Source organism: Crocuta crocuta, unplaced genomic scaffold, assembly GCF_008692635.1.
Source record: "Crocuta crocuta isolate KB4526 unplaced genomic scaffold, BGI_CrCroc_1.0 scaffold92, whole genome shotgun sequence".
NCBI lineage: Eukaryota > Metazoa > Chordata > Mammalia > Carnivora > Hyaenidae > Crocuta > Crocuta crocuta.
Genome location: NW_027528804.1, coordinates 1931690 through 1946755, shown reverse-complemented (window position 1 = coordinate 1946755; position 15066 = coordinate 1931690). Strand labels below are relative to the sequence as shown.

Here is a 15066-nt window from a genome sequence, read left to right as displayed (position 1 = left end):
ATAACATAAGAATTAAGAAATATCAGTTGATTATACTCAAGGAAGTAAGAGATTCTGGTGGGAGAAAAGCTGAGATTGCAGTAGACAGATTCTACCAAAAGGAAGGGAAAAATAGATTGAAGGCCTGTCTATACAGGTAACACAAGATAACAAAAATAAGCTCATTCCTGGGGCGCCTGGGTGGCTCAGTCAGTTAAGTGTCCGACTTCAACTCAGGTCATGATCTCACGGTTCATGGGTTCGAGCCCCGCATCGGGCTTTGTGCTGGCAGCTAGCTCAGAGCCTGGAGCCTGTCTTTGGATTCTGTATCTCCCTCTCTCTGTATCCCTCTCCCCTGCTCATGCTGTCTCTGTCTGACTCTCAAAATAAATAAAAAAACATTAAAATTTTTTTAAAAAAGGAAATAAGCTCATGCCTAACTACTCTTTAGGATGGTGCTCGTGAAGGGGAAATAGCGGAGCCATTACTGACCCTGTGACTGGGGCTTGCAGAGATAAGTGAAGAGGCAGGAGGTGTCAGAGGGCAGGCGACAGTACTTTCCAAGAGAGTGCACTGAGAAAAATGTTTAGAGGCTCCTTCTTAAGGCTTCGGGTAAAATCCATAAAAAGAGGGAGAAGAGTCACTGCTTACAGGTTGTGCAGCCCGAAGAGGTGATTATAAAACACTGGCTGGATTGCAGGGAAGCCTCTGACAGGGAGCACTAATTCTTGATGCCATTATTACCTGATTCGAAGACAATTTGTTACTGTAAGGGCCATAAATGTATCTCCTGTCCTTGGACATGATTTAACCTTGGCACTATTGACATTTTTGGGCCAGAGAAGTCATCGTTGTGGGGACCACCCTGTGTTTAACAGCATCCGTGACCTTTATCCATGAGATGCCAGTAGAAATCCCCCAGCTGTGACAACCAAAACTGTCTGTAGGCTTTGCCCAATCCCTGTTGGGGGCACTTAAATAATAAAGTATCATACTGACCTCACATGGAATTTCAGCAGGAAGCACAATTGCCTGTGGTATGGTGTCTCGTGAAGTTTTTGATAATTCTTCGGTGTCCTGTCTCTTACTTATTTCCCTGGAATGTTCCACTTTTAGGTCCGTTGGAATATTAACCTCAAGGTAGTCATCAGAACCTAGAGAAAAGTGCATGAATGTGAACTACATCACAATTGTAATATAGCCAAGGTCGTATTAATTCCTCCATTGTTTTAAAGACTAATTGCTAAACGATGAATTTGATTAATATATGGGATAACAGAACTGAGTTTAAAATAACTGAAGCAATGTTAATAAGTAAAATAACACTTCACAATTTAACTTAGTGACGGAACTAAGCCAACTATATACTTCCACCTACTAATTTAAGGTTCCCCCCAAAATATCTAACCACCATTTAATATTTTTCTTAATATTAAATTAGCAAACCTGAAAAAGATGAAACTGTCTTTTCAATGACTGTAACTAAGGAAATTTATTTTAAGTGAGAACAATTATTTATACTTTAAAAAGATTTCTAATTTTTAAAAACAAAAAGCGTGACTGGGAAACATCACTAAATAAACTAGAATTTCCACAACACTGGTTTACTAGTGAAATACTAGTGTTCATCCAAATGTTATGTTCTGTGAAAAGTGTGTTCTATCTCAAATAAGCTGGTATTCTTTGTGGCAGCATTACTAAGGACAGTGAAATATGTTAATGCGAGTTTTCAATCTCAAGGGGAAAGAATATTTGATTCCTTTTTGTTTTAACATTTTGTAATCTAGCATTTGGTCTCAATCATTAAAACATTTTCTCTAATGAAGAAAAAAAATGCTGTGTTAAGAGTGAAGGTTAATTTTTTTTTTTTACTCAGTATTTCAAAGCCTCTCATTAAAGTACAGACCAGTGTGGCTGAAACCAAGTCTCTAACAACTAAATCACATCTGTAAACTCTTAAGGCAACCCCAAAAGTATCCCTGAATCCAGAAAGAAGAGAACTGGTAAAAAAGAAACTAGCTCCTGACAGCTAGAAACTGCCCCAACACTGTGTAGAAACCTCGGTGTTGGCTGGAAGCTGGTCCAGTGTCCTCCCCGTGAAATAGACAGTTTCACAGAACATCAACATCAGACACGGTCACTCTGACACTGGGGTGGATTAAGTCAGAGGTCAGACCACTGTGTCGTCACGTCTGAATCCAAGCAAAAGGATGAGCACGGCCAAAATCACAAGAATGACCAAACATCCCCAATCCCAGCTCCTGTCTGCAGCTATCACTTCTTTACCAATTTCAGCTTTCATCTCTTTTTCATTTCTCTCGGCCTCTAGAGGGTAACTACGCTTCCCAGTTTTCCTGGGATTTTCCTGGTGCAGGCACTGCCATGCTGTGTCCTAAGAACCCCTTCAGTCTCAGGCACACTGAAACAGCTGGTCACCTTGATTTTGATCAAAGTCACTGATATACCAAAACATAAAATTACAATTGCTTTTTGACAGCAAGCAAACTGTAGCAAAACTGCTTTCCTGAAACCTCCCTCAGATTACTTAGCAACAAGCTTAAATGCTACAGTAAGTCGTTTCTAATACTCTTCCTGAGATGGCCCGTGGTTCTCCATGGTGTGCCTTCTCTTCATTGCAACTGACAAAAAGACCAAAGAGTTCAAGTGCAGGTGTGTTCCTGGTGGTGTGTGGCTAAAGGACACTGATAGGATAGCAAGGAAGAAGACTCAAAGGCAGTACAGATAGAAATAGCTAAAATTTGGTTATTTTATCTAAAAAAAGTGAAGTTGCCAGTTTCATATAGGTAATTCTGTCAGTAAAACAGAATAACAAAAAGACATGCCCTCCAGAGAGCAACACCCCACACCACATCTAAGAAAGAGAGTGTGTGTGTGGTTTTGGGGGTTGTTTTTTTTTTTTTTGGTTTGTTATTTTGTTTTTGTTTGTTTGGTTGGTTTTTTTGGTGTTGTTTCATCTTATGAAAGTTGCAGAATAAAACCAAAAAATTACCTGGGATTTCCAGATTTTTTTAAGTACTAGTCTTCCTTGAAATGAAAGGAAAAGTAACCTTTATTTCTTTAACAATTTCATAAGTGGTTTCATTTTCTCTTTCTTTCTCTGTCTCTGTCTCTGTCTCTGTCTCTCTCTCTCTCACACACACACACACACACACACACACACACATTCATACCCCAAAACAGTGAAAGGTTGTTTAGAACTGGTTCAATCATTTTGTGAGTTGATGAAAAAGTCAGGAAACCATTTTATTTAACACACTTTAGAAGGAGGAGGTGTAAATTATTTTAGCGCAGCAACAACTAGATGTTTTCTGCTAATTCCTCTGGGGTATTAGGTTAAGAAGAGCTATTTTATTTACCCTGAGGACATAATCATGACTATACAAAAAGATTTATCTCCATGAACGTTCACAGAATCACTGTTTATAATGCAGAAAATTGGAAGCAGTCGAAACAATAAGGGACTAGATAAAAATCTGCACCGTGAAAAAGATACTGTCACCAATAAAAATTCTATCAGAGAATATTTACCGATAAGAAACAGGTTTATAATATAACTGAAAAAATTTTAAGTTATGAAATTATCAATGTAGTAGGTTCTTATTTTATTGGTAAAATAAAAAGTATAGGACGTTTGGTTTCAGGTTTCACATGTAAGGTGCTTTGGAAATCAACACTATTCCTAACAAAAAGCTGTACAGACTGAAAAAAACCACTCTTCTTTGATCCTTAAGAAAAGGGTGCACATTACACAAACTGCTGTCCCCCGAATTGGAGACACAGTCAGGGAAGTACAGGGAGTCTCAATTATAGAGTAAAGAGTTAGGAGTGCGGACCACTCCAGGAACCAGTGCCGGGGTAGGGAAACCACAACTGTAATCGATGAATTGCCCGATGCTCAGTGTGGACAAATCTGAGAGTTAAAAATTGCAAAGAAATCCAGCTGAAGGAGGGCCTCCACATTATTTTGAGATTTACCTCCAGGAGCTTGACTAGATTCCCACAGAAAATATTAGAGAAAATGCCCCTCCTTCACCTGGCAGGGGGAGGGGAAAAGAAACCATTTTGAAATACTCCATAGCGTTCTGTTCTAAGAAAGGGTTGTTCTCAGGGCAGACTGGTTAATGAGAGGCTAACCTACTGAGGAATTCTCAGCATCTAAGTGACCTGGGGAAGAGAAATACCCAACAGCAGCCCACTGTAGCCATCTTTACCCACATAAGGGGAGAAAAAAGACTAAGAGACTCCTGTGAAGTTCATGGTTCAGAACTATAGGTTCACTAAATGACTGAGACCTAATCTTAGGACTCTAGAAAGCTACCTTTCCCCCCCAAACCTCAGAACCACATTACCAAAAGCCTATTTATAGCAGTTCATTTTACCTAGTACATCATGTCTATCGAGAAGGCATATCAAAAGGCCAAAATCCAAATTTGATGAGACAGAGTACGGCAAGGATGTCAGAATCATGAGACTGGGAATTGAAAGCAGCTCTGATTAACTTGCTAAGAGTTCTGATGTATAAAGTAGACAGTATGCAAAACAGATGGGTGATGTAAGCAGAGTAATAGAACTTCTACAAAAAAATCAAAAAGATATGGTAGAGGTTAAAAATACTGTAACAGAAATGAAGACTGCCTTTGATGAGTTTATCGACTCAGTAGACTGAACATGATTGAGGAAAGAATCTTTGAGCTAGAGAATACATCAATAGAATCCTTGAAAACTGAAAAGCAAATAGGAAAACAAACAAACTAAACTAAAAAACAAAACAAAAGAGCAGAATATCCAAGGACTATGAGATAACTACAAAGGTGTAACATACATGTAACGGGAATACCAGAAGTAGAAGGAAAAAAAAAGGAACAAAATAAGTATTTCAAAGAATAATGACTGAGAATTTCTCCAAACTAATGTTAGATACCAAATAAAAATGCATTTAAGGATATTGCCTTCAACCTGCAGAAAACTGGGTGTCTAGGTGGCTCAGTTGGTTAAGTGTCTGACTTCAGCTTAGGTCATAGTCTCATGGTTTTTGAGTTTGGGCCCTGCATCTGGCTCTGTGTTGACAGCTCAGAGCCTGGAGCCTGCTTCAGATTCTGTGTCTCCCTCTCTCTTTGCCCCTCCCCCGCTCTTGCTCTCTCTTTCTCTCTCTCTCTCTCAAAAATAAATAAATATTTTAAAAAATTCAAACTGTAGAAAATCAAAGATAAAGTCCTAAATTACCTAGGGAAAAAAAGCCTTACCCATAGAAAAACAAAAACAAGAATGATATTTGACTTCTCATTAGAAGCTGTGTAAGCAAGAAGAGAGTAGAGTGAAATTTTTAAAGTGTAAAAGAAATAAACCACAAAAACGAAATTCTGCACCCTATGAAACTATCCTTTAAAAGTGAAAAAGAAATAAAGCCTCTCTTGGATAATCAAATATTGGGATAATCTGTTAGTAATTCCTGCCACCTGCAAGAAAAGATAAAGGAGGTTTTTAGAAAGAAGGAAATAATATAGGTCAGAATCTCTGATCTGCATAAAGAAAAGAATCAAAGAAGAAATAACTGAAGATAAAATATCCCTAATCTCACACAAAAAGACACAGATAATATGAATAGGTCTATAGCTAATTTGTATTGAAGAAATTGAATCAATAATAACCTTCTGAAGCAGAAAGCACCAGGCCCTGATAGGAACTGGGGAATTCTACAAAACATTTAAGGAAAAAATTATACCAATTCTCTACGACTGCTTTTTAGAGGTTAAAAGCAGAGGTAATATGTCCCAACTCATTCTATAAGGCCATCTTTACCCTAATACCAAAACATTACAAGAAATAAAGAATATTGCAAGACATTATAGAAAAGACATTGCAAGAAAAGAAACTATAGACCAATCTCTTGTGAACGTAGACACAAACATCCTCACAAAATATTAGCAAGTTCAATCCAAAGAAGAATGAAGAGAATTATACACCATGACCAAGTGGGATTTATTCCAGTTATGTAAAGTTGTTAAACATTCAAAAATAAATTAACATAATCCATCACATCAACAGACTAAAAAATTAAAAATTACATGTTCATATCAATAGATGCAGGAAAACTATTGGACAAAATCCAATACCAAGCCTTTATAAAAACTCTCCGTAAACCAGGAGTAGAGGGAAACTTTCCCAACTTGATATGGATAATCAACAAAAACCCTACACCTAACATCATGTTTAATGTAGGAAACTCAAAGTTTTCCCATTAAGATTATGAAGAAGGCAAGAATGCCCTCTCTCACTATTCTTTCTCATCATTTTACTGGAAGTTCTTGCTAATGCAATTAAGGCAAGAAAAGGAAACAAAACACAGATTAGAAGGAAGACATAAAACTGTCTTTGTTGGGAGAAATATGATGATCTATGCTGTAAATCCAAAAGCACTAACAAATTCCTGGATATCTAGTATCTAAGAAAGAACTATTCTGCAAAATATACAAAAAAAAAAAAAACCCTCTTAAACTCAACAATAAGAAAATGACATTAGCTTTTCTCACCTATCCAACCATATTCTACCCTTTACCTCTTTGAAAAAAGCTTCTTATCCCTTCTGCCTGTTCATTCTATTTCCAATTGTGCCTCATCCCGCCCTGCCTTCTCTCTCTTTCTCTATGCTCTTCAACCAACACTGCATACACACGGCTATTTAACTGTAGCTGGGAAATCCAGGTATATGCTTTAAACCGTTCTTTGTCCATCGGTTTTCTTCTTTTTTCCTTTTCTTTTCCCCTTTTTGACCCTTTTATGTATTTTATACTCCATATTATTCGCCCTCCNAAACTAATTTGACAATAAACTATTTGAAAAAAATAAATAAATAAAAAATAAATTAAAAAAAAAAAGAAAATGACATTAGAAAATCAGCCAAAAAAGCTTAACAAATACCTCACCAAAGAAGATATACAAGGAACTAATGGGCATATGAAAATATGTTCCACATCATGTGTAATCAGGCAAATGAGAAATTGAGAAAAACAATCTGAAAACAAAAAAGCACTGACAATATCAAATGTTAGTGAGGATTTGGAGCAGCATGAACTCTTGTACATTGCTGATGAGAATGTGAAATAATACAGCCATTTTGAAAACAGCTTGGTGGTTTCTGATAAAATTAAACATAGTCTTCCCATGTAATTCAGCAATCATGCTCTCTGGCATTTACCCAAATCATTTACATCAAAACCTGCACATGGATGTTTATAGCACAACTTTATATGAATACACATTTTATATGAATTTATATGAATTACCAAAACTTGGGAGCAATCAAGATGTCCTTAAGCAAGTGACTGGATAAACTGTGGTATATAAAAACAATGAAATATTATTTAGAGCTAAAATAAAATGAGGTATCAAACAATGAAAACACATAGAAGAAACTTAAATGTGTATGAGTCAGTAAATGAAGCCAGCCTGAAAAGATTACATACCGTATTATACCAACTATATGACACTGTGGAAAAGGCAAAACTATAGAGGCAGTAAAAAGATAAGCGGTTGCCAGGGATCTTGGGTGGGGTGGGGGATGAATGGAGAGAGTACTGAAGATTTTTGGGACAGTGAAAATACTCTATATGCTACCATTATTATAGGTACTTGTCATTATGCATTTGTCCAAATACACAGATTATACAACACCAAGAGTATACCCTAAAGTAAACTATGGACTTTAGGTAATTATAATGTGTCAATGTAGGTCCATCCTTAAATGGTAAAAACTGTACCATTCTGGTGAGTGACGTTGATAATGGAGGTAAGTTCTGCATGTGGGGGTGGGGTGCAGGAAGTATAATATCTCTGTATCTCCCTCTCAGTTTTGATGTGAACATAAAACTGCTCTAAAAAAAATAGTCTTTTAAAGAAACGATACATATACAGAACTATGTGGTACAGATTCAAAATATACTCCTGAATGCGTAAGAATATACTGGCATATACATACATACATATATATGTGTGTGTGTGTGTGTGTGTGTGTGTGTAGTCCACAAATATCAAGAGTGGTTATTTCNTATATATATATATATATACTAAAATAATATGAACTAATAATATCTCATACATAATATATATTTTGGTTTTTCTATAATGAAAATGTATTTGTTTTACAGATTGAACTGTACATATATTTCTCAAATAATTGAATTATTTAAATCATCAAGAATAAATGATGAATAAAATGAACTGATCAAGATTACAGACTGAGCACATATTCCTTTACCCCTCCTCTACACATGTGCATGAAATAATAGAAAAGATTATTTTCTTTATTGGTCATGACATAAAAATGGATACAGAACACTGCTCTGCAATTAGTATGTGAAATAAATCAGTTTTTCACAAATCATCTCTATGTTAAAGTGATCTAAGCAATTCCAAAAGATATTGTCTGGAAGAAGAGTGACTCATCATTTTTTTAAAAAATGAATTTAATATTAAACAAAAATAATTATAGGTAGCTTAAGACAAGATAACTTTGTATATTCTTTTTATTTTATTTATTTATTTTTTTAGCATTTATTTTTTATATTTGAGAGACATAGAGACAAAGCACGAGTGGGGGAGGGCAGAGAGAGGGAGACAGAATGTGAAGCAGGCTCCAGGTTCTGAGCTGTCAGCACAGAGCCCGACACAAGGCTCAAACTCATGAAATGCAAGATCATGATCTGAGCTGAAGCTGAATGTTTAACTGACTGAACCACCAAGGCGCCCCTGTGGATTCTTTTTAACAACTAGCAAAATTGCATTGCAGAGTTAGTAAATAGTAAAACATCAAAAATAGTAAAGGACTAGAAAATAAACATTCCTTTATGAATTAAGTCACAAAAACTGGTTTATATGTAATTCTTAAGACTTGTCATATGCTTTTCAAAATAGACACTCTTTAATAATATCTTTTCTCAAAGACTATAATCTTTAGCATAGATTTTTAAAATTTTGTTTCTATGTATTTGTCAACCGTTTAAATCCTCATTTGGCATGAGGACAGGTTTCTGAATACCCAACAAAACTAGGTGAGAACTGAAAAAAAAAGAGTAGAATCTTTTATTTCTATCATATTTGAATTGTTTTTGTTACACTGATTTGAAAAATAAAAGTTATTCCTAAATGCTCAAAGACTCTTCAAATCTAACAATCGTTCATAGGCAAACCAAAGATTCACTTTTCATCACAAATGATTTGGAAACAACAACAGAAACTAATCTAGAGGAAATATACCTACTGCAAATAGAACCCTCTTGTCCTTCCCTGTAACCTTGGGAAAAGTAATATGTACTGTGGGCTTCAATATCCTCAATTATTTAACAGAGTAAATAGTGCCTTTCTTGCTGGACTGTTTTCATTACATTTAGTAATATGTTTGATATGTCAGGCCTAAAATAGACATTCAATATTAGTTTCCTTCTCTTTTTTTCTGATTTCTTACATCAGAATGAATAGAAACCATGTTTTATATTTTCAAAAGATTCTAAATCAATCTTTCTCAATTTATAATCCAATTGTATTTAGAAAGGATTGCAACATTTCCCTGAAATTTCAATAACTGAACATCACTGTTTTTGTCAAATGTATAATCTTGGTAAATGATTCTATAATCACAATGCTGATGATTTTATTAAGCATGCTTAAGACAGTACAGACTCTAACATGCTTCTCTGGAGTTTTAATTATCATACCCAAGACTATAATACACTCCACCATTCATGTAAGTAAACATATTTCTCCAAGAAATTAAAAAAACAAATGTACTGTACAAAGAGATTTAATTTTCACCAATATATTAGTCTAGTCACTAGCATTCTTAAACAATTTTTATTGTATGTTGTGCATTATACTGGACACTAAATAAGAAATATTTTGGGACACCTGGGGGACTCAGTCAGTTAAGCATCTGACTTTGCCTCAGGTCATGACCTCATGGTCTGTGAGTTCGAGCCCAGTGTCGGATTCTGTGCTGACAGCTCAGAGCCTGGCGCCTGCTTCAGATTCTGTTGTCTTCCTCTCACTATGCCTTACCCGCTCATGCTCTGTCTCTCTCTCTCTCTCCCTCAAAAATAAATAAATAGTAAAAAAATAAATTAAAAAAATTTTTTAAAAAGGTGTATCTGTGCTTCAGTCAGTAAAACTCTAAAAACAGGAGCTGAGCAAAGCTAGAGAAAATCATGATAGGTTAGATAGCACTAAGCTTGCCTCCTTTGCTACACATTTGCATTGTTTATGTTTTCTGAGAGTTGCTAAGGCAGTTTTTAGTTTTTAATTATACTATCAACATTATCTCCTAAACTGCATATACAAGCACTGAGATAAAGGAACTGAAAGGTCAGATAATGAAACAAACTCTAATTACATCCTCTTTGAAGAGGTTCAACACGTACTAAAATAATCCCTTTAAGTAGACTGTCTAGAATGAAATAAATAAAGTCAAGAAAGGTTGAATAAGACTGCAAACAAAACTGACCATCAGATTTTCAATTACCTTTAACGAATAACATTGTAAAGTTTTGAATCTATTTGACTGCTATATTTTCAAAATCTTGGCTACAAGAAAAATTTGTATGTGAACCGATTATTCCAACTTCAAGTGTTAAATTTTATGTGGGACATAAAATTCATGAGTAGAGGGATGATTATTTTTGTTGTCTTATGAAATATCCCATTGAAATACCTAGGATATGGTAATGCATACTCAAACATGACATATTCAGCAGTTTGCCAGTTTGTTATCCCTTTTTTACAATTAAAAATAAAAGCATAGATTAATTTGAATAGAGATTCATAGAATGTATAGTCTGAGCAGTGTTCCATATGAAGTTGCAATAGCATGAGACATTTTTTCTTATGTTACCTGAATAAAAAAGTATTTAAATATGTATAGATATATGCATATATCTATATGCATACATATATGTAAGTATATATACATGTATAAATATATTATTTGTATACATATACAACATGACAAGAAAAATATTATCTTAACTGATTATTTCTGAGCTGTAGGAATAAAAGTCATTACAAAAATTTTCTTTTTCATTCTTTATAATACACACTAGACTTTCAACAACCCATAAGGATTACTTTGCTAGTCACCAGATAAAAATGAACATCAAAAAATTATTCATCATTCTTATTGGATAAGAGGACAGCAGGAATCCTATTTTTCATAATCAAATTCATGTATGTTTTACAAAAGTAATAAATATTCACTATATGTCATTTAGAACACAGAAAAAGAAGAAAATGAAATCACCTACACTTTCATCTCTTAGAGATTCAACTCCAGCTACCCTTTTGATACATATTCTTTTACCCTTTGTTTGTAGAATGCAAATGCATATTTTTGTAAAAGTAAAATGGGACAATCCTGAATGTATTTATTCTATTAGGTGTAATCATAATGCTCTATATGGGCATACCTGGGAGATACTGTGGGTTCAGTTTTAGACCCCTGCAAAGTGAGGATTGCAATAAGGCAAGTCAAATAATTTTTAGTTTACTAGTGCATATAAAAGTTATATTTATACTATACAGTAGTCTGCAAAGTGTGTGATAGCATTATGTCCTTAAAAAAGTACATACCTTAATTTAAAAAAGATTTTATTGCTAAAATATTAACCATTATATGTGGCTTCAGTGAGTCATAATCTTTTGCTGGTAGAGGGTCTTGCCTTGATGTTGATGGCTGCTGACTGATCAGGGGTGTGGTTGCTGAAGGCTGGTATGACAGCAATTTCTCTCTCTCTCTCTCTCTCTCTCTCTCTTTTTTTATTTTAGAGAAAGCGTGCATGTGAGTGGAGGAGAGGTACAGAGGGAGAGAGAGAGAGAGAGAGAGGATCTCAAGCAGGCTCCATGCTCAGTGTGGAGCCCAACACAGGGCCCAATCCTATGACTCTGGGATCATGACTTGAGCTGAAATCAAGAGTCGGACACTCAACTGACTGAGCCACAGACACCCCCGTGACAATTTCTTAAAATAACACAAAAGTGAAGTTTACCACACCGATTGGCTCTTCCTTTCACAAGTGCTTTCCCTCCAGCATGCAATGCTGTTTGATAGCATTTTATCCATAACGAACTTTTTCCAAATTAGATTTAATCCTCTTAAACCCTGCTGCTGCTTCATCACCTAAATTTAGGTAATATTCTAAATCCTTTGTTGTCATTGCAACAATCTTCACAGCATCTTCACCAAGAGTATTTACCATTTCAAGAAACTACTTTCTTTGCTCATCCATAAAAAGTAAATCCTCATCCATTCAAGTTTTATCATGAGATTGCAGCAATTCAGTCACACCTTCAGCCTCTACTTCTAATTCCAGTTCTCTTGCTGTTTCTGCCACAACTGGAATTACTTCCTCACCAAAGCCTTGAACTTCTAAGAGTCACCTATGAGGTTTGGGATCAACTTCTTCAAAACTCTTGTTAATGTTGATGTGATATTCCAATGAATCACAGATGTTCTTAATGGAATCTAGAATGATGAACCCTTTCTAGAAGGTTTTCAATTTATTTTTCCCAGATCTGTCTATAGCCTTAAGAATTGTATTTCTTAAATCATAGGGTTTGAAAGTCAAAATTTCTACTTGACCTATGGTCTATATAATGCATGTTGTGTTAGCAGGCATGAAAACATTAATCTCATTGTATAATTCTATCAGAGATCTTGGGTGATCAAATTCATTGTCAATGAGGAGTAATATTTTGAAAGGAATCTTTTCTTCTGAGTAGTAGGTCTCAACAGTAGGCTTAAAATATTCAGTGAACCATGTATAGACAGATGTGCTGCCGTCTAGGTTTTGTTTTTTCATTTATAGAGCACGGACAGAGTAGAGTTCAGATCATTCTTAAGGGCCACAGACTTTTTGGAATGGTAAATGAGCACTGGCTTTAAGTTAAAGTCACTATATTACTCATTTAACAAGAGAGTCAGCCTGTCCTTTGAAGCTTTGAAGCCAGGCACAGACTGCTCTTCTCTAGCTATGAAAGTCTTAAATGACTTTTTTTTTTTTTTAAAGTTGTTTCAGGTACCTGGGTGGCTCAGTTGGTTAAGTGTCTGACCTTGATTTCAGCTCAGGTCATGATCTCACTGTTCTTGAGTTCGATCCCCGCACATAGTACAGAGCCTGCTTGGAAATCTCTCTCTCTCTCTCTGTCTCCCCCCCGCTGGTACCCCACATGCATGCATTCTCTCTCTCTCAAAATAAATAAACTTAAAAAATCAGAAGTTCTTTCATCTACATTTAAATTGTTGAGTGTAACCACCTTCGTTAACAATCTTCACAACATCTTTTGGATAACTGGCTGCAGCTTCTACATGAGCACTTGTTGCTTCACCTTGTACTTTGATGTTATGGAGACGGCTTCTTTCCTTAAACCTCATGAACCAACCTCTGCTAGCTTCTGACTTTTATTCTACAGCTTCCTAACTTCTTTCAGCCTACGCAGGATTGAAGAGAGCCAGGATTGAACCTTGCTCCAGGTTAGGTTTTGGCTTCAGGGAATGTCATGGCTGGTTTGACCTTCTATACAGAATACTAAAAATGTCTCCATATCAGCAATAAGGCTGTCTCATTGTCTTATCATTTCTGTGTTCACTGGAGTAGCACTTTTAGTTTCCTTTTAGTTTTCTTTCCTAAAGGAAAGAACTTTTCCTTTACATACACAAGTTTGCTAACTGGCACAAGGGGCCTACCTTTCAACCTGTCTGGGCTTTCTCACTAAGCTTAATTATGTATAGCTTTTGAATTTAAGTGAGAGACATGTACCCCTTCTTTTTACTTGAACACTTAGAGGTCATTGTAGGGTTACCAGTTGGGGTAATTTCAATAAGGTTTTGTTTCAGGGAATAGGGAGGCTCAAGGAGAGGAAGAGGAGTGGGGAAGGCCAGTGGGTAGAGCAGACAGAACACGCACAACATTTATCCATTAAGTGCATCATTTTATATGCGTGTGGTTCATGGTGTCCCAAAGCAATTCCCATAGTAACTTCAAAGATCACTGATAACAGATCACCAAAATAAATACGAAAATAATGAAAAAGTTTCAAATGTTGAAAGAATTACCAAAATCTGATGCTGGGATACAAAGTCAGCAAATGTCGGAAAAATGGTGCTGATAAGTTTGTTTGATGCAAGGTTGCCCTCAAACCTTCAATTTGTAAAAACAACAACAACAACAACAACTTACTAACTGTGAAGCACAATAAAGTAAGGCACAGTAAAATGGGGTGTGGCTGTATTTCGATGGCTCTTTGCAATCAAGATGGTCATGTACATTGTATTTTGTTTTAAACACACATATAAAACTATAATCCTTGTTCAATGCTGGATTACTGAATTTATGCAACCATTTAAAACTATTTGCAGAGAGTTTTAAAATTCTGTATCAGAAATTGTTCATCCCCCATAAATATTTCAGCCATAAAGAATCTTCTATTCCTCTTATTCTACATTTCAAAAATGTGAAGACAATACACAACTTTGTATCAAACAGAATTTAAAAAAATAAAAAATAGATAAAATCAACCCAGGTAGAAAGTAATAGGGTTACAGGTAGTAAATTCACCAAGAAAAATCTTAAATTTTACAAATTAAATGATGATGATCTTCTGATCCTTGGGTAGGAAGTAAAATTTCTGTATTGTTTATAAAATGATTTGAGTTTATTCCTCCTCAAACGTTAAGTAGGGTTTTTTTTTAAATTTTTAACGTTTTATTAATTTTTTGAGAGAGGACAGAGACAGTGTGAGCAGGAGAGGGTCAGAGACAGACGGAGATACAGAATCTGAAGCAGGCTCCAGGCTCTGAGCTAGCTGTCAGCACAGAGCTCGATGTGGGGCTCGAATCCACGAACCGTGAGATCATGACCTGAACTGAAGTTGGACACTTAGCTGACTGAGCCACCCAGACTCCCCAAGTGGTTTAACTAGAGAGAAATTATTGTGTGTGTGTGTGTGTGTGTGTGTGTGTGTATCTGTGTCCTAAGGACACTAATGTTCCACGTGTTGGCTGTTAAGATAAAGGCCACTGTGAGG

At 35.7% G+C, this 15066-nt stretch overlaps 1 protein-coding gene across 6 annotated transcripts in view; it reads right to left on the bottom strand.

The window, feature by feature from the left end:
- The window catches only part of BANK1 (B cell scaffold protein with ankyrin repeats 1), a 266852-nt gene that overhangs the window by 220212 nt on the left and 31574 nt on the right, over positions 1 to 15066 (bottom strand). For all 6 annotated transcript variants that reach the window (XM_077755742.1, XM_077755740.1, XM_077755744.1 and 3 more), the window contains exon 2: positions 979 to 1133. In XM_077755742.1, the coding sequence (XP_077611868.1) occupies positions 979 to 1133 (155 nt within the window). The remainder of the gene's footprint in view (positions 1 to 978; positions 1134 to 15066) is intronic.